Genomic DNA, 19206 nt, shown 5'->3' with positions numbered 1-19206 from the left:
TGGGAACCATTGTTCTTGCAACCAAACCCTCAAAAGTAGACAGTTTTGTGGCTTCCTTTCGAACCGGGACACCTTTTTTATTGTAAGTTATTACAAGCTTCACTTTATTAGCTTTTGTCTTTGTTGTCGGACCTCTTTGTTTGGACTCCTCATCATGATCAGAAGCTAAATCTGATTCCATGTCACAAAAACACAACCTGTTTCAAGAAGATTCAAATTAAATTAAGTACGTTATTATTTGTTGCAGTTGGACATTGATTAATCACATTCAAAATCTGAAATAAAAACATACCAAAAACTTTATTATTCTGCAAAAAAAATATTACACTAATATGCCCTCGCCATCCGGACGCGTACACAAAAAATCATCATCAAGGTCTAATAAAGCGGAATCTTGTGCTAAATCAAAAGTAACATCAAATTCCAGCATATCATCAGTGTCACCATTTGATCCATACTTGTACATCCTATGAGGTGTGAATCCAACAACATGCAAATTCTCATCTTGTTTATCTTGAACATAAAAAACTTGTTTGACTTGACTAGGTAATACGAAGGGTTCAGACTTTTGACCAAGCCTATCAAAGTTAACTACCGTGAATCCTAAATCATCCTTTTTTACTCCACGACTATGAACCCAATCACACATGAATACAGGAATACTAAACATGTGATAGTTAAGATCCCATATCTCCTTTATACGGCCGAAGTAAGTAACACCACCATAAACAGGATTGGAGTCTTTTGCACTAGCAATCTGCATAGTATGTGCAACTAAAGACACTCCACTGCATTGAGTTGTTCTAGACTCATCACGAGATGTTGTATGAAAATGATATTCATTTATGGCAAAACCGCTATATTTAGTAACAGCAAAATTAGGCCCTTTGGCCAACCAACGAACATCATCACAAATATCTTCCCCGTTAGCCAAACGTTTTCCAACCTAATAGAAAAATATATAATTAATGTAATTCAAAAAAATAATTAAAAATATTGTAATTCTAACAATCTTATTTTAAAAACAAACCTCTTTCTTAAACCAACTAATAAATGTCCGACTATGTTGGCTCTGCAACCATGTACTCTTGCGAGCATGACGGGGGTTCAGATCCTTCAACTCCAACATATGTTGTCTGAAGTGTATTACAAGTTAAAAGAATGTTTTATATGATAGATAATGGTATAAGAGTATACAGTTTAATGTAATTCTTACTCTATATACGGCTCCACAACAACAGTGTTTCGTAATACATAAAGATGAGCTTGATTAAGTAATTGAGCATCTACAACATCAATTGTAGCCTTTGATAAAGGCTTGCCACTGCGGATTCTTTCATCAACATGCTCATGAGGATCGCCAATTGATTTCTTGTTTTTTAAGTAGTTTGAACAAAATTCTAAGGCCTCCTCTGCCACATAACACTCTGCAATGCAACCCTCGGGTCGATGATGATTTCTTACATACCCTTTAAGTGTTTTCATGTATCTCTCAAATGGATGCATCCACCTAAAATGAACCGGGCCACACAACCTCACCTCTCTAACTAAATGCACCATCAGGTGAGTCATGACATCGAAAAATGAAGGAGGAAAGTACTTCTCTAACAAACATAATGTTAATACGATGTCACTTTGCAACTTGCCTAGCTTACTAACATCAACAACTTTACTACACAACTCATTGAAAAAATGACACAGGCTTAGGATTGTTCTCCGCACCTTCACATCTAACACCCCTTTGATTGCAAATGGAAGAAGTTGTTGCATTAGTACATGGCAATCATTAGACTTCAAACCATTCATCTTTGAAACATCATCCGACATGAGATTCTTGAAATTAGAGAAATACCCATAAGGAACTTTTATGTTAGACAGGGTTTCATAAAATAGATGTTTCTCTACGGAATTCAATGTGTACTTGGCAGGCGGAAGCCAATGTCGATCCCCTTTTGGTTCAGGTCGTAATTCAGTCTTGATGCCCAACGCTTCAAGATCTTGTCGTGCTTTTAATCCATCCTTCGTCTTGTGAGGCAAATTCAACGTTGTCCCATAAACACTCTCGGTCACATTTTTTTCTATGTGCATGAGATCTAACTGATGGCGAACAGGCAACTTCTTCCAATATTCAAGTTCAAAAAAAATCGACTTTTTATGCCAAAATTTAGATCTCTCGTCGATACTTTCTTTTTCCTTCTTTGGCGTTTCCTTCTTTGACGCTCCCTTCCTTGACTTTATCTTCTTTAACTTTATCTTCTTTGATCCTACCTTCTTTGGCTTTATCTTCTTACCCCATGTAGTCTCAAATCCCGCCAGATAGTCATAAATCTCTTCACCTGATGATGGTTGTGGCATAAAATCGTGCTCTTGTTGATTGTTGAAATGTTTTTTTCTTTTGCGAAAAGGATGTTCAAGTGGTAGGAATCTTCTATGCCCAAGGAAGCATACTTTTTTAGACTTTGGCAACCATTGTGAACAAGTATTCTTTGAACATATTGGACAAGCATAATAACCTTTGGTAACACAACCCGAAAGATTACCATACGCGGGAAAATCACTTATAGTCCAAAGTAATATTGCTCTTAAATTGAAGTATTCTTTCTTATGAGAATCAAAAGTATCAACGCCAGTTTCCCACAAGAGCTTTAGATCTTCTATCAATGGTGCCAAGTAGACATCAATATTGTTACCAGGTTGGTTTGGCCCGGATATCAACAGAGTCAACATCATGAATTTTCTTGACATACACAAATAAGGGGGTAGATTATATGTTATTAGGATAACTGGCCAACAACTATGCTTGGAACTTAATGACTTGTGTGGATTGATACCATCAGCAGACAAGGATAATCTAAGATTTCGTTTTTCCTGTCCGAATTCTTTCCACGTGTTATCAACAAGCTTCCAAGAAGGGGTATCACGAGGATGAGTAAGCTTCCCTCTATTGACCCGACCTTGTGCATGCCAAGTTAAGTCATGTGCAATTTGGGGTATTGAAAACATTCTTCTAAATCTAGGAATGATAGGAAAATACCACAAAACTTTTGAAGGTACGTTTTTGGAATTCTTCTTCCAACGAGAAGTGCCACAAGTTGGACATTGAGAAGCATCTTTATGTTCTTTCCAGAATAGAACACAATCATTTTCACATGCATGAATCTTCTCATATTGTAGACCTACTTCTTTTAGCAACTTCTTGGACTCATATATCGAGCTAGGGATGGTATTGTTTGATGGTAAGATATCTTTTAGGACAGACAAGAAAGCATCAAAACTAGCATCAGACCATCCAAATTGACCCTTCAAATGTTGGAATTTCAATAATCCACTAAGTGCATTATACTTTGACCCTACATAAAGTGGCTTATCACACTCTTCAAGAAGTGATTTCAACGAATCAGGTTCATCGTCTACGTATTTGAAGGCATCATGAAGCATATCCTTTATATAAATAGCATCAGGAGGAATGGAATTGTTAGGGCATATAGAATCACTATTGGGTTGTTTTTCTCCATGGAAAGACCAAATCTTATAATTCTCATCGAAGCGGTGGGCAAACAAATGATAACGGACATTGTCAATTGAGTGGTGACACAAATTGATGCAATTTACACAAGGGCATGGAATAACATCTAACTTTGGATTATTAGTTTGTAAACTCTAGAAAAGCATTCACACCTTCATCATATGCATTTGATAATCTACTAGAGGATATCCATGATTTATCCATTAAACATTTCTTGCCAACCTACATAATTATTTACCATATAAAGCAATAATGATTACGCATGTTTAGGGACAAAAACTATGCAAAAACAAAACTGTACAGGGCCAAAACTATACAGGGACAAAAAAAATTGTACAGGGGCCAAAACTGTACAATGACAAAACTGAAGTAGGGACCAAAACTGTATAGGTTATCAATTACTTTTTCAGCATCCAGTTACTTTTTCAGCTTGTTTGAATATTTTTATGTGTTTGTTATAAAATTTTATGAACTTTTACAAAAATTTGAAAATTAGAAATACTTTTAAAATTTTGAATATGATCTTTTGCAGAAATTTGAAAGTTAGAAATGGGCTAAATAGGTGTCCAACACAAAACCACCTGCATACCCGTTACTTCATAATTTATGTGTTTGACCTTTTTACCCTTGGGTGGTCAATCTGTTTAAAATTAGCTTTATTTTTCAATATGTAATTAGCTAACTGTAATATTTTCTTTAATAAATACAGATTGCTCCAAGCCCAATCTTACAAATATAAATACATGCATTTGATATTTGGTTTCACCTATTTTTAAGAATGGGAATTAGTGAAAGTTGTGTTAGTTAGATAGAAAGTAACTGCCATAATTAGGAATTAACTGTCAGTTGACAGTTACATTCTAAAAATGTATAAATATTTATGTTTGATGTTAATTGTGATTAATACTGCATAAGAACTTCCTATAGGTATGGCTGTTCTTTGTTGTTTCTTTCTTTCTTTCTTTCTCTTCTGTCTTTGTTGGTTAATGAGTTGATGTTTCTACTTGTTTCCATTCCTGATTTAATGTGGCAGATTGAGGTTAGTAAAATTTTCTTCACATGTCGATTAATTATCATTTTATTATTATTTAAAGATGATTGAATTCATTTGTATGAATCCTGTGAAAGGGTGAGTACCTAAGATCTATAAAAGATCTATTAGAAAAGGTTGTTTTTATTATCTGTTTCTGTGAAAGGTAAACTCTCTGTTTCTCAAGGTTGTTTTTATTATCTGTAATAACTTTAGTTATAGATTAATTATTGTTTTTGTTATAATATGATTGAATTAATTTGTATGAATCCTGTTAAAGGGTGAACATGATGGATCTGTTAGAAAAGAAGAGGTGCAGGTGTTATATGTATTGCTTGTAGAGTAGCAAGAAACTTTTTGGATGACATTCTTTTTAATCTCATTCTGTTGAGCTATATGTTATATGTATTGTCTGTAGAGTATGTACAATATATGTTAGGCTTTTGATTATTTTTAATGTTAAGTTAAAAAGGCTTGGATATTTTAAACGAATATTCACAAAAATGAATTTTTAATCAAAATAATATAATAGAATCTATATTAGAAAATGAAAAATAAAAAACTTATGTACCCTAGAAAATAGATAGATTAAAAATAAATACCTTTATGTACCCTAAAAAATAGATAGATTAAAAATAAATACCGTTTCTTACCTGAGTATGTGGAATATCAGTGTAATTTATAGCAGAAACTGTTGCTTTATCACCCTTTGAGCCTGTAGCAAGTAACAAAAAAATTGTAACTCATTGTAACTATATGCATATTGCAATGCACAATCACTCATAAATCCAATTAAAAAGACTTTTTAGTTGTTAAAATCGCCTAAGAGCTTTCTAAAAATCGAATGTTGTAAGTTTCTTGAAAAGACTTCATTAAAGTAACTCAAAATCACGTTTTCATAAAGCAAGCAATGTTGTCAACTAAGAAATCATGCCCATTTATGCTTTAGTGTGACCATGAAACTAACCACAGTCAGATTATGTCAAAGCCTAGAAACATCTCATTCATCAATCCTATTATAAGTATACAAAATGCAAAGCTAGAATAGTAATTTTTGCCATGTAAGCTAATTTTTTTGGCAGTGCCCATCATACCTACTTGCATGGGAAACCAGGGAGATCAACCTTCTAAATGACTAAAAGTAGGTTCTACTCCTAATTGCATTTGATCATAAGTGAAAATGTTTCTTGTAGGAATAAATTAATAAGTGGAGGAGATACTAACCGTGTAAGATGCACAACACCAAGCCACATATTGGTGTAGTTACCACCCAGATCAATGCACTTTTAATCCTCTTGCTAATAGTCCTACAAGCAAAAATAGTTAGAAGCATAAATACATACACTTTCAATGTTTACTATTCTCTAATGATGTGGGCCCCATTAGGACAAGACACAACATCATAAATTTATGTTGATTACCAACAAATGATGTGGTGTTTGTATTGAATAGGTTGAACTAATGCGTGGTTTTGAAGATAGAGATGATGAATACAAGACAATGTTAAATGAGAAGCTTCAAGTTACAGATGGCAGTGGTTTGATACAGGTGTACAGAAAAGAATCGACTTTATTTTTAACAAGATGAGATGAATGTTTTGTTTGTTTGTAGCCAGAAAATTTGTTGCAATAAAATCAGAATTTTCTTTAGACAACAGTTTTGTGTTTGTCTTTTTTTGCAAATTATGCACCTATTTGAAACAAAACAAAACAAAATGCTGAAGGTAGTCATAAGAAAAGGTAGGCATTAGGCAAAGGGTAATCTGGTCTTTGTTGCATTGGTGTTACATTTTCACTCCTGAAATTTTTTGTATGTGATGAAAATTGACAGGGATTATTTTTTTTTGCATAAAATACTTGAGGCCTGAAGTATTTTAACTAAAAAATATATGTAAGAAAATACAAATACGTGAGTTATTATATGACCTTAACCTTTTAATAATTTGCCAAGTACATGCCACGTAGGTTGCATGTCAGCAAACACTTATCAAATAATTTTTTTTTTCCTAAGTGATGAAGAGTGGTGTTCCTAACTTCTGTGTTATTCTTCTAGCACTAAATGATCTAGGGTATTATTGTCTTTTTCTATTTTATGATACAAAAGGTTTAAACTTTAATGATAATAATTAATATGTTAATTGCTGTATTTATTTGTATAGGTATAAAGCAAGGGGAATTCGGTTGGATTTTGGTGATCTTGCTTATCTTTCATGTGAGAAAAGAAAGTTCTTTGAAACAATTGGAATGGAATTTGGAGTTCCGAGGTTTGGAAAGACTGGAATCACTGCTGGTAATGAGCTCAATTAAGAAACTTTGGATGCTTTAAACAAACAGGCAAGGTTTTTATAGATTTTTAATTCTTAAGAGTATTGAATCATTTAGTATTTTGTAACTTTGAGTATCGGCTTTAGCTTGGGCAGTAAGTTTCTCTTGAGAGAACTTTTCTGATTAGGGAAGGAGGATAATCATTTGGATTTCCTTTCTGATTTCTTCTTATTTCCATTTAGTAACCAATAGCTTCCTAGATCTATATATCTCATATTTGAGTTTCATTTATCTGTTATTGGATTTTGGTTTCTATCAAAGAGGTTGTGTGATGATCAAAATGCAAAATAAATCAATATCTGATTTCATAAATACATACACTTTCAGTGTTTAATATGCTCTAACAAGTCTTTTGGTTCCAGAATAATATGCTTTTTGACTAATTAAGTGAAACAACTTAGAACTTTTTTCTATGTTCTTGAGAAGATCAAGTGTCCTTGCAGAATTTCTCAACAATTCAAAAATAAATCTTGACTCAGACATCTACATTTAGGGTTTAATGAATGCTTCAACCATGATTTGATAATCTCAATCCCTATTAAAAATCGTCCATACATACCCCCAATCGAAATGAAAGATACCACACGATTTCATAATTTCATAAGTACAATCAGAAAACATAAAAAATTACGTTCTACCAGACCAGGGTTCGAAGAACCTGAAGAGAAACATCTCACAGGGGAGTTTGATTAAGAGTATTTTGAGGGATTTTTCGACTCTTTTCTTAGGCAACTGACATTATATATACACGGTTAGCCAATCCTTTCTTCACCTTGAGGACAAGGTGAAAGTTTGGGATAAAAAGCAGAGAAAATGTTCGCAAGATGAAAGAAGGGGATAAAAACATTACATATAACTTGAGAAGCTTGAGATTTTACCTTGTGTTCGACTTGAGAAGCTTCAGTAGGTGAGAAACCCTTGAATGTATTCAACTTAGCATCAGATTCATGGCTACCAGGCGCTTCTTCCCCTTGTGTCGACTTTCTTCTGCTCTTTCTCTTCTATTACAGCGTTCTCTGGCCAACCGAGAAGTTCACTTCTCCTAAATCGGTTCAATAGGAACACCTTAATCGGACCTAGGGCACGTAAATTTGAGCAGTCTCCAATGATGTCAGTTGAGCCCACGGTCGTCGGCGACGCGAAATCAGCCACATAAGTAACCTAACGTTCGGAGGAGGAGACGTTGTCTGCAAGGGGAGGCGAGTCGAGGTCTTAGAGTCGATAGAATCGTAGAGAGTGAAGTGACTGATGAATAGTGAGTGTTAGATATTTTATTAGTAACCTCGATTTTTGTGAAGAGATGCGCGCCTTTCACTAAAATTATAATGCGACATTTTGAGACGGCGCACATTTTACATTAAGTGCCCTCCGTGTTTTTAAGTTTTTTACATTAGACACTAACTCTAAGGGCACTCAATAAAACGCGACATATATACTTCAATTTTTTGAAGAGATGACATTTTTCTAATGTCACTCTCTCTTGCGTGACATAGATCAATGAGCGTCGTATTTTGCACGTCGTAAAAGGCCTTTTTTCTAGTAGTGGAATAAATTCTTCTAATGCAAGATTTGGTTGCACAAAGTTCAGTTCATTAGGCGTCTCATCAATCTAATGTTATTATGATCGTTTTTTATGGATGAGGCGACGAGGTCAGGGAAAGTTTTTGAGGTTTCCATCTGAGGTTAGGTTTCTTTATAATTGTGTGGTAATTATACAAAGGAACGTCATATGCTATGTTGCATTTTGATAGTCAAGTTTGGTATATATTTGTTTGAGACGGTCTGAGGCTTTTATGTGGTATATGCCAGTCGATGATGGTTCAAACTGTAATTGGAGGAGAATGGGGTATTTTGCTTGAGGTATCATCATCCAGTTCGATTTTATGATTTCATCACAATAGGTCTGAGGAATTTGTAGTGTAGGTATGTTGGATTTTTGGTTAAAGATTCTTATGACCAAAGAGTTAGAAATTTCTCATCACGTTCTCAAGAATTGATCAGAGTCCCTTATGGTTATGAAATAATCAAGGGTTGCACAGACTGCAAGTGCAAAGTTAGTTGCCTTCAGGAACATATGTGCTATCCTCACATCAGAAGCTGTAGGACGGAGATCTCATTGTAACCCATAGTCCCTTTTGGTGATGCCAAAGGTTAAGTTAAGAGGCACTTGAGCCGTTCGGGTTGAATATTATTTGTGGTAGACTTGGTTAAGAGGCACTTGAGTTACCCAGGTTAAATATTAGTTGCGGAGGAATTGTTTATTTCGTTGTATTGAGCACTATCTGTAGTAAGGGAAGAGCGATTTTGATCTATCAACTATCTTCATAGTTGATATGTGTATTCTTCACATGGGGATTGTTTAGGAATAAGTTGAAACATTAGATTGGCTATCTATCCACTTTTGACAATTGTTTATTTCATTCTTCATCATCAACTGAATTTATTCGATAACTTTGAGTTATATGAGTTCAAAGTGCTATGGATACATCAATCTTTCGTCAAGTTTGTGTGATATATATTTTGTATCCTGGGTATGTATACCCTTGATTTGTGGTTGTAGGATGATGGGTCACTGTAGATTGAATTTTGACCCCTATCTTTTGATTTTAGGAAGTTAGGATGTTAGAGCGGCGTTGTTCAGTTTTAGGTAAGACCTCATACCTACACATAATCTAATTTTTGGTAGGTCGCATCAGCAGGGTTTGTAATAGGGTTGATCCAATTGCGGATCTGACAACATTCTTGTTAATTTGGGAATCTTCATCTGAGTGGGAAGTTTTATTAATGTGTTGCGGATTGGCAGGATCTGTTTGGTTTATCTAAGACTTGGTTATTGCCTTATGTTAGGGGGATTTTATGATTGGGTGCTTTTGTTATGGGATTGTAATGAAAAGTTCAAACTCTTGGGGTCTTGTCATTATGGGTTGTAGTTATATGTGGAGCTCTTAAGAGTTGTTTGAAAAATTCTTATTCTCTTATGCTTGGTAATGTCAAGCATGCATGTTAAAAACCAGATAGTGACGTTATAGGGTTGGCATGGAAATTCGATTGGTTTTGAGGTTGTCAGAATTTAGCAATATCCAAGTGAGGGAGAACTTATTGTGTTAGATGGAAATACTTCCAAGAGTAGGTCATCCCGGAGTTTCATTTTCAAGGATAGGAGGTAACTAATTCTGGTTGTTATCCGAATTGAAGCTTATGCAAGAAGTAATACTCAACAGTCAGTTATAATGTTCCACTACAAGAAAACAGTCCTTTAATGACGTGCAAACTATGACACTCGCTGATAGACGACACGCATTTGCAAGTGCCCTAAAAGATAATGTCAGTTTTGCAAATTTTGAAGGATAGAGGGCACGCATTTGTGCGCGCCCTAAAATTAGTGTCAAAAAAGAAAAAAAAAAAAAAAGAAACCCGGAGGACGCCTTTCATAAAGTGTGCGTTGTGTGAATGTGTCGCTTTATAATTTTTAAGTGAAACAGGCGTTTTAGGCGGGAAATGAAATCGACGAAAATTACCCCCGCCTATTGAATCCCAAAAATTAATCCCCCCGCCTCTTCTACTTAGCAAGAAAAAGCCCTAGGTCCCTTATCTTCATCTTCAGTATCATCAAATATCTCGTTGATCCTCTGCATTATTTCCATCGTTCTTCCCTCCCCTCACTGATTAATACCCAAAAAACCCTAATATCATAACCACTCCTATTTTCTCGCACAACAAAATCCCAAAACATCACCAAATACTAAATTCCACAAAATCGTTGTGACCATTTTAGCTAGGGCTTTTTTCAAGAACAAAAACACTCTCGCATCTCTCTTAGCTCTGAAACAATGGACGATTCACCCTGCTTCACCTTTGGTCACTTCTCCTCCGGCAACGTCATGCCTTCCTCGTTACAAATCGACCAACGATATCGTGGTGAAGCTTGGCTGCCAAGCTGTGACCTTACGCTGAGGTAGAAGACTTCACGGTTGGTTTTCCTATGGCATTTCCCCCAAAGCTAATTTCCACTCTTTCATCCCCTTTTACTCCACCGATCGTTCGATTGGCAATGATTCTTGACTCTTACGGCCCTATGACCCTCTTCTTCCTCACGTCGTATTCTATCCTATCGTTCTTGCTTTCATGTCCTTATCACTATAAATAATTGCAGGTTCTATCTAAGAAATCAAATTTAGGGGGTATTAGGGTTGGAATTTTCTAATTTAATGGTTTGTTGTTCTCAAAATTAGGATTAATCGATGCTGGTGGTTTGGTCGCACGCCTTCTTCACTGTGGTATAAAGATCCTCTCCCATTGTTTCTGCTAAGGTACATTTCACTGATTTCTCGATCATATGTCTACTTCAAGAAAGACCTCAAGCTCAACCACTCCCTTTTCCAGTTCTTCACCCTTTGTGTATGACTCGTACCGAGTCTAGACTCAGTGTATCCAGAAAACAAAAACAAGAAAAGGCCTCCAAAACGCCTCCCTTTCTTCCACTCCCCCATACGCGAACCAGACCAGATGCAGGAGATTTTGATGGAGCAGATTCTGTCTTTAGTGAATTTTATAGTAATAGTGATGATCCACCTGATTCAAGCCAGCTTAGCCCCTTGGCATCTGATTATGATATCGGGAGCCAAACAACCGCATGTAGCCCTTCCAAGTAAGCATATTTATAAATTTTGAAATTAAAAAAAAAAAAAGAATGCATTAAATCTTGTATATGACTGATTCATTGTATGTTTCTCTTTTTGTTTATGAAGTATGATTGTTAAGGACCAGTTGCCTGTGACTAAAAGAGATGTACCAAAACCACATGATCATCTTTTTGATACTCACATCTCCTCTATAAAATCAAGACCAAACTTTACAAGAGCTAGATATAAATGCAAACGATCGCCTAATAAACAAAAACCACCCTTGCCAGCTATCTTAGCACCTGAACATAAATAAATAAATAAATAAAGAGGCAGTAGACCTGCAATTTCTGCAATCAAATAAACTGTAATATAATTAATAATACCATTTTCTAGATCAACAATTCCAAGAAGTTCGATAAGCTCGACATGATTCTTTTAGTTTTGGCTCAGTTCTTTTCTCTCCCCATGTCCGGACAACAACATTATTTGTCTAAATTTATCATTAGTAAATAAGAGATGATGAATGTTAATTATGAGCTACTAATCTATTTAAAGAAACAAATAATGTCCACCTTGTCATTGCTAACAGGAACTGAATCATGCACAAGATTCCCAACCATGCTCAGTTTTGAATATAATGTTGCAGGGGTCTCCTGAACCTTAGCACCTTTCTTTGCAATTGAGTCCTTAATTTCCTCTGTATTTTTAATTTTGGAACTTTCATCTTCCCCGGCCTTCAAAAGAAACAAATTTTGGAATTTGGTGTTATATATGCTATAAGTTTGTTATGCTAATGGAAGGCAAGATTTTCAATATATAACATGTGACCATGTGAAAAAAAAAAGACTTACAATGCTAAGTTTAGCCACTTCTTTGTTGATATTGTTAAAGACTTTGAGTAGTTGTTCATGCTTATATTGACCTGCAAATCAAAATATTAAAACTAGTTGTGCATACATTGTAAATCCTGCTTCCTGTGTTATGTAATATAAAGTTACAAACACAAAGATTAATCAAAATGAAGCTTACGTTTTCGCAACTTCTTGTCAAGATGAATAATTTCATCAACAATCTCTACATCTGCAAACCGTTGACGTTGAGATTTGCGTATAATTTCCGGGTTGTTGCCCTTTTCCTCCCTAAATAGATTTATGTCCAACATGCTTTCTCCTTCTTTCTTTCATTCTGGTATGATGATGACATGGTTAAAGAGTTTTAAAAAAATTAGATATGTGCACCAAAGACCAAACCCACAGATCAAATCAAACACCAAAGATACATCCTAGTCCAACAATAATAAACTAAAAAGTTTATAAACTGCAGAGTTAAAAAAAAAACGTATTATATTTTTGTTTTTTGTGAATATATTTAGGACATTAAGCAAATTTTTTCTAATCATTTTAGATGTAAATTCTTTAATAAATTTCTTTTACTAAATATTATTGAATTGACAAAATAGCCAATTCATTTAATTTTCTTTTGACATTGTGGTGCATGCATGGTTTAAAAAAGCCTTTAAGAAGTCATGTCCTAAATCTTCAGGTCCCCTCTCATGGTGCGTTCTTCAGTGCTCCGGATTTTTCCATATCAAGTCCTTCTAGAAGCCCTTTACGTGTATTTGGAATAGATCAAGTTATAAATTCAGCTTTTTACACCTGAAAACCTAATCCAGATTTCCCTTTTCTTGGATCTGGATCGGGTCACTGTTCTAGCCCTAGTTCGGGTCAAAACTTGGGTCATAATTCAACGGTAGGTGACATGGCAGGGTTGTTTTGGCAACCAAGTAGAGGTAGCCCAGAGTGTTCTCCACTTCCAAGTCCTAAAATGACAAGTCCAGGTCCTAGCTCTAGAATCCATAGTGGGGCAGTGACACCACTTCATCCAAGGGCAGGGATAGGGGGAAATCGGACTAAAATAATAAATATAACAACATTATTACCTTCTTGACATGGGGTCACCTCATTCATTAATTCAAAGAAGCATGTATCTAACTCCATTAATTCACTCCTGACCATCCTTAAATCCTTTCCTAGTTGAAATGAATGTTATTGATATTTTCAGGTAATTATATTATACTTTTTTTTTCTTTTTAGTTTATTGAAATCTGATTCTTTTAGTTTCCAATTAATGGTAGTTAATTTACAACAGTTTGGAAGCAATACCCTTCTAGTACATGTGGTTTAGGGTTCAATTAATTTAGGAGATTCCTTTTAGTTTCCACTCAAAAGATTAAAATTCCGTTAATGCCCTTCTAGGATATTTGGCAATTAATGGAAGTTAATTCCCAACAGTTTTGATGGCTGCAAGGTGTTGTTCACAAATTGTCATAATTAATTATCAATGTATCAAGAATGATCTTACTTTCTGCTATAATAAATTTTCTTTTAATTTCAACAAACGACATCATGTACTATATATATGTTTTTTTTTTTAAATTTGGTTAGTTTGTGCATTTCCTATTATTTTTTGGTATGATGGAATCAAAGGAATGGAATGGAATGTTTGATCGGATTTCCTTACTGCTGAAGTTGAGGTTGAAATGTCTGCTCAAGTTGATTCCTAAAATATTAATCTTGATGTTTATGATGACAAAGCAATGCCAAAGCATGTGTATATATGTCCCTGTTTTAGTTTTCCATGTAGTGCGCAAGTCAGGCCCTCAATGCAACATCTTTAACAACCCAAGAAATAGGTACTTCAATCCCTCTTGGATCTCTTTAAAACTCATGCAAGATCTAGTATATTGACTGATTTGATTATAAAATGTGAAAAAATACTAGAATCGTGCTCTGAAGTGATTGATTATTTTGCATACATCTTCATTTGGGACTATTCTTTCACCAACTTTTCTTCATGTTGCTGAAGCTTTAAGTCTGCAATTTGGAGTTCTAGAGATTCCAAATTCAACTCCATGTATCAATATCAATATTACTTTTACAAAAATAAAAAAGAGAAATTCCATTCAAGTTGCTTTGCATTAATTATAAGGAGTTTCCTGTTGAGTATATTGTTGGACAGTAAGAGCATTGTGCTCCTTTTGCTTCAATTGGTTTCTTAACCTGAATAACATTTTTGATAAAACAATATGTTCAATAAATTTGGCATTGAAATGGAATGTTATATATATATATACATATATATATATATATATATATATATATATATATATATATATATATATATATATATATATATATATATATATATAAAACAGTTATTTTATCGTTTCCACTTTTTTCACTTTTTTCATTATTTTATATTTTATCTGGAGTGTAAAGGGTAGTGTTAACTCTTAAATATCTTTGTTCACAACCCAACTTGACTCATTCTTTTATTTTGGAGCTTTTTCAAAAGCTTATTGGGTCAAATAAGCTATGAAAAGTCAAAAGAGTTATGGTCAACATTCCTTTTCTTTTTCTTATTATTTCTTCTTAACCTTGTTTTTCTTTATGGTCCATTTACAATTACTTCCCAGGATTAAATTGTCTTCAACGAGACTTTTCTTGTAACAGGAACACAACAACACCTTGTAAGTTGCTCATTATTTCTTTCCATTCTTATCTTCTCTTCATTATTTTCATCCCAACTTATCTTTTTTCCCTTTTTTTTAATTAATAATCCTTTTTAATAAATTAATAATCTCTGTCTGGAACTGTGGTAAGTCTTCATATTCTAACAAATCTTTCCTCAAATCCTCTTCTTTTGCCCGCTCTTTTCTAAATTACATCAAGATGGCACTCAATGAAAATCCAAAACCCTTCCCCAAATCCACTTACAAGTCTTCTTCTTTTGTCCGTTCTTCTAAAAATGAAGCTTTAAATACATTGTATGTATTTGTACTTGGTTGTAAATCGTATATTTTTTATATACAAGCTATATAATCAAAGCCAAAATGTAAGTTCTAATTTTTTTTGTTTGAATGAGAGAATAGTAAATGGAAACATCACATAGGCATGGACATAATGACTTACTGCTTGAAAATTATCCCAAAGTTTTGGTATATAGTTATAAAAGTAGCATGATTTTGATGGCATAGACAGCTTGGTCATGTACTATCTCCAAATTTTTGTAAAGAAAATCTATATATTTCTTTCTCTTCTTCCATGTCATAATCTCATAATTGAAAAAAAAAAAAAAAGCATATTTGTCTACATTCCCACAAAGAAATGCTACTTCTTGCATAATATAACTTGTATTTTGACTGCAAAAAGTTTGTACAAACCCAAATCCTGGTATTCTTGCAAAAACATTGTGAACTTCAGCTTCCACAAGAACATTCATGTTCTGTTGCTTTAATCGAGCTAAATACTAGAAATAGCTATGTATCTTCATTTTCATATATTGGTATATTATATTTAAAAGTTATAAAATAATAATATAATATCCCCTGATGCCATTTTCCTGGAAATGAACTACTTCCTAATTGGATGTGATACTTTGTGTAGGGTTGGAAGGAACTGGAATTGGCCTTGTTGTACATGAGAAAGCTCTTGGAAAGTGAGTTGAATTTGGCTAAGTCATTATTGAGTGAGATGGGCCAATGTACAACTGCTTATCCGTATAATCAGCTGTTTGGAGCATTAGTCTTAAAAAATTATGAAAGGCAAGATGCAACTTTACTTAGTTGGAATTTGATGAACATAGTAGATTAGATGCAAATTTATATATTGTAAGAGATAGAATTGTATGATGTTAAATTTATGCAATGGATTCTATTTTTTGTATATGATATTTTTTTTTCTATTATGAAACATTAAATACAAATTTAATTTGAAAATAAGTAAATTTATAAATAATATTTTTTTTAAACATTTAAATTATGATACGCAAAAATGTGTGTCATCTTCATTTATGACATGGCTTTTCTTGACAAGGGCTTTCTTGATACGCATTGTGTGTCATTAACACGCGCATCGTAAGGTTACGACACACAAATGCGTGTCGTCTTCCTTTATGACAGGGCCTTCCTTGATACGCATTGCGTGTCGTAAATGCTTGTCGTAATTGCGCATCGTAAATGAGCATCGTAAATGCGCGTCGTCTCTCTTTATGACAGGGCCTTCCTTGACGCGCATTTGCACGTCATCTGAGCCTTTTACGATGCACAATGACCGTCGTAAAAGGCTGTTTTTCTAGTAGTGTTCAACGGTCTGTTGTAATTGGGGAAGCAGTTGTTGAAGAGTCAAGGTTATATCGTCTGATGGATTGAAGTGTCAACTTTGGCAAATGTTTAGGTTAGTGTTTAGGTCCAAGTTGAGGTTTGCGTGAGGGCCTCTTTCCCTATTCTTTTCTGATTAAGGCTTAGGGGTTCAAAAATCAACCCAAACGTGTGACAAGGTCTAGTAGGCTAAGGGTTCAAATTGTGTTAGTTTTAAGTGGTATTATTGTAGATTGTTGGAAATACTATGAGGGGAGTCCATGAGAGTTGCATGAGTGTTGTAAGGCTACTATTTGTCCTATAGTATTCACTTGGATGAAATAGGTTGTTGCATGGGTGTTTATAAGACTATGAGAGGGATACATCATTCATATGGTTGAAATAGACCGTTGGCTGAATTTGTTCGGTCATCATGTAAGACTATGCTTTGGCATGTAGTATTCACCCTGGGTGAATCAGACTTGTCGCTTTTTGTTTCTTAGCTATCCCTTGCATGGAATTAACGAATGTTAAATCCGTGTTGATGATAAGATTGGTTAGCCTTTGTGTGTCAAACTTTTGGTTGGAGTTTCATTTTTTCACTATGTGTGTGGTTGTCAGATTCAGTAGTCGGCCATGGATTCTATATTTTATTTTGTTAGTAGGACGAAATGGGATTGGCAAGATCTTGTTTGGATCGATTTTACGAATTTTCAATTAGCAGGATTTATGTATAGGTTAATGTAGTTTTCAATTGTTGGGGCTCATGTTTGGATTCGCCTTTGTATTTGGGTGTGAGGTTGTGAGCATCTTTAGTTAGTTAGGTAGTTTTTTTTTTCAATTATCATTAAAGCAGTGAGATGAAAAGGAGCTCTCAGTAGGACCAAGTCTGTGAGCTTCTGGACAACGTGGGTGACGTATGTGGTGACTGTGTTTACCTAGGATTCAGGCATGGCTTTGGAATCTTAAATTTATGGGCATGGAAGTTCATTCTTCTTATCATGGGTTAAGGGGGGATGGGGGACATGATGTTGTTCATCCTTAATCGGGTAGCATATTTCTCTTTAAAGATTGTTTCAGAATCAATGTCAGGTGGTGATCGTGTGCTTTAGATGTAATTTCACTACTGCATAGGATGTGATTTCGGCTGTCACACCCCAAAACCGATAACGGCGGAATACGTTTCGGGGTGGATGACGTAGTGTACAGTATCATCACAATTGTATAATAGTAAAAACAACAATCATACAACCATTTCATTTACATAGTAAGTGTATTTACAAGTGTGTTTTGTAATGTTTGACAAACACCAAAAGTAAACAAAAATAAGAGATGGGTCTTGTATCCTCCATCTTCCCCAAAAATGCTGCTGCTGTACCTGTCTATCTTTGACCTGAAGATACAAGTTATTTTGAAAAGAATATCAGCATAAAGCTGGTGAGTTCATAAGAGTTTTAGTGCGAGTACTTGTATAAAAAGCATTAGAGTCATTATTATGAAAACTGAAGTTTGAAATCATAAATAGTGGTGAAACCTAGAAAATCCCATATTCTCCAGAACATTAAGTAATGTAATATAGTGAGTTATTCTTAGAGTATGTAATAGTGGTGCAGCATCCTTTAGTATTAGATACTTATTTACTTCAGGATATTACTTCATCTTTCTTTTAGTATTTTAGTGCGTGTTATAGTATCTTTCTAGTATACTCCCAATAGTGTGAGTAATAGCGAACCCCCATGACCTTCCCAGTCATGCATAGTGTAGTAGTGTAAAAGCATCCCTGGGCCTGAGCGGCTCGGACTGAAGTTATCAGTCGGGATGTAATAGCGTCTGCCCCGTATAGATCTATACATATAGTGTCGTCTTCCTGTCGGAAAACTTCGGGCATAGTGAATAGTGTATAGAGTATCCCGTAGTGGATTAGTGAGTTATCTCATGATTAGTGCATTCTCTTGTATTATAGTGTAGTAATCTTTCGTATAACTTGTATTGTATTCTCTTATTAGTGTATTGCTTCATAATATAGAGAATTATAGTAGTGTAGAGTAATAGTGGAAACTAGGGATAGAGTCCTTAACTATACCCATTATAGTTAATTTAGTGTATGTGGTTCTAGTCAAGTAGTGATTCAGGTAATTAATGAATTAAGAAGTACTCATAATCTGTACTAATATATGAGATATATAATTAAGAGATCAATGACAGTCGGATGGATAACTACTACCTAAAGTCCACAATCAAACAAGAAACAGGAAATAAGGCGAGCTATCGGTCCTAAGTCTTTCAAGTCTTATTTATATAAATATATTAGTATGATTACATTCTCATAAAGAGTTTTATTTAACAAAAGTATTGTACGAAAGGAACATTTAAAACTTGTTTGTTAATCCAAGATAGTTTTGAAAACAATTGACTTATTTATAAAGCATAGTGATAAATCACATGTGATTTGAACTACAGATTGGGAGTCACATGTGATTAACTCTGAAATCTGAAAAATAGTTTTGTATAACTTTTCATAAACATGTATATTCAACTTGTATCTCCCCCCTAAAACATATAAA

General features: G+C 34.4%; 1 protein-coding gene across 1 annotated transcript; it reads right to left on the bottom strand.

Annotated features, from left to right (window-relative positions):
- Positions 1 to 12050: 12050 nt before the first annotated feature.
- Positions 12051 to 12667, bottom strand: LOC145040074 (serine--tRNA ligase-like). Its single transcript, XM_078988058.1, has 3 exons — positions 12535 to 12667; positions 12357 to 12427; positions 12051 to 12239 (listed from the first exon to the last, which is right to left on the bottom strand). The coding sequence occupies exons 1-3, from the start codon at positions 12665 to 12667 to the stop codon at positions 12051 to 12053; spliced, it is 393 nt and encodes a 130-aa protein (XP_078844184.1).
- Between the last annotated feature and the right edge of the window lie 6539 nt (positions 12668 to 19206).

The sequence above is a fragment of the Lactuca saligna genome, chromosome 4, assembly GCF_052625555.1.
Source record: "Lactuca saligna cultivar CGN05327 chromosome 4, ASM5262555v1, whole genome shotgun sequence".
Classification (NCBI taxonomy): domain Eukaryota; kingdom Viridiplantae; phylum Streptophyta; class Magnoliopsida; order Asterales; family Asteraceae; genus Lactuca; species Lactuca saligna.
The sequence above is the reverse complement of the archived record's forward strand: the minus strand, read 5'-3'. Positions and strand labels throughout refer to the sequence as shown.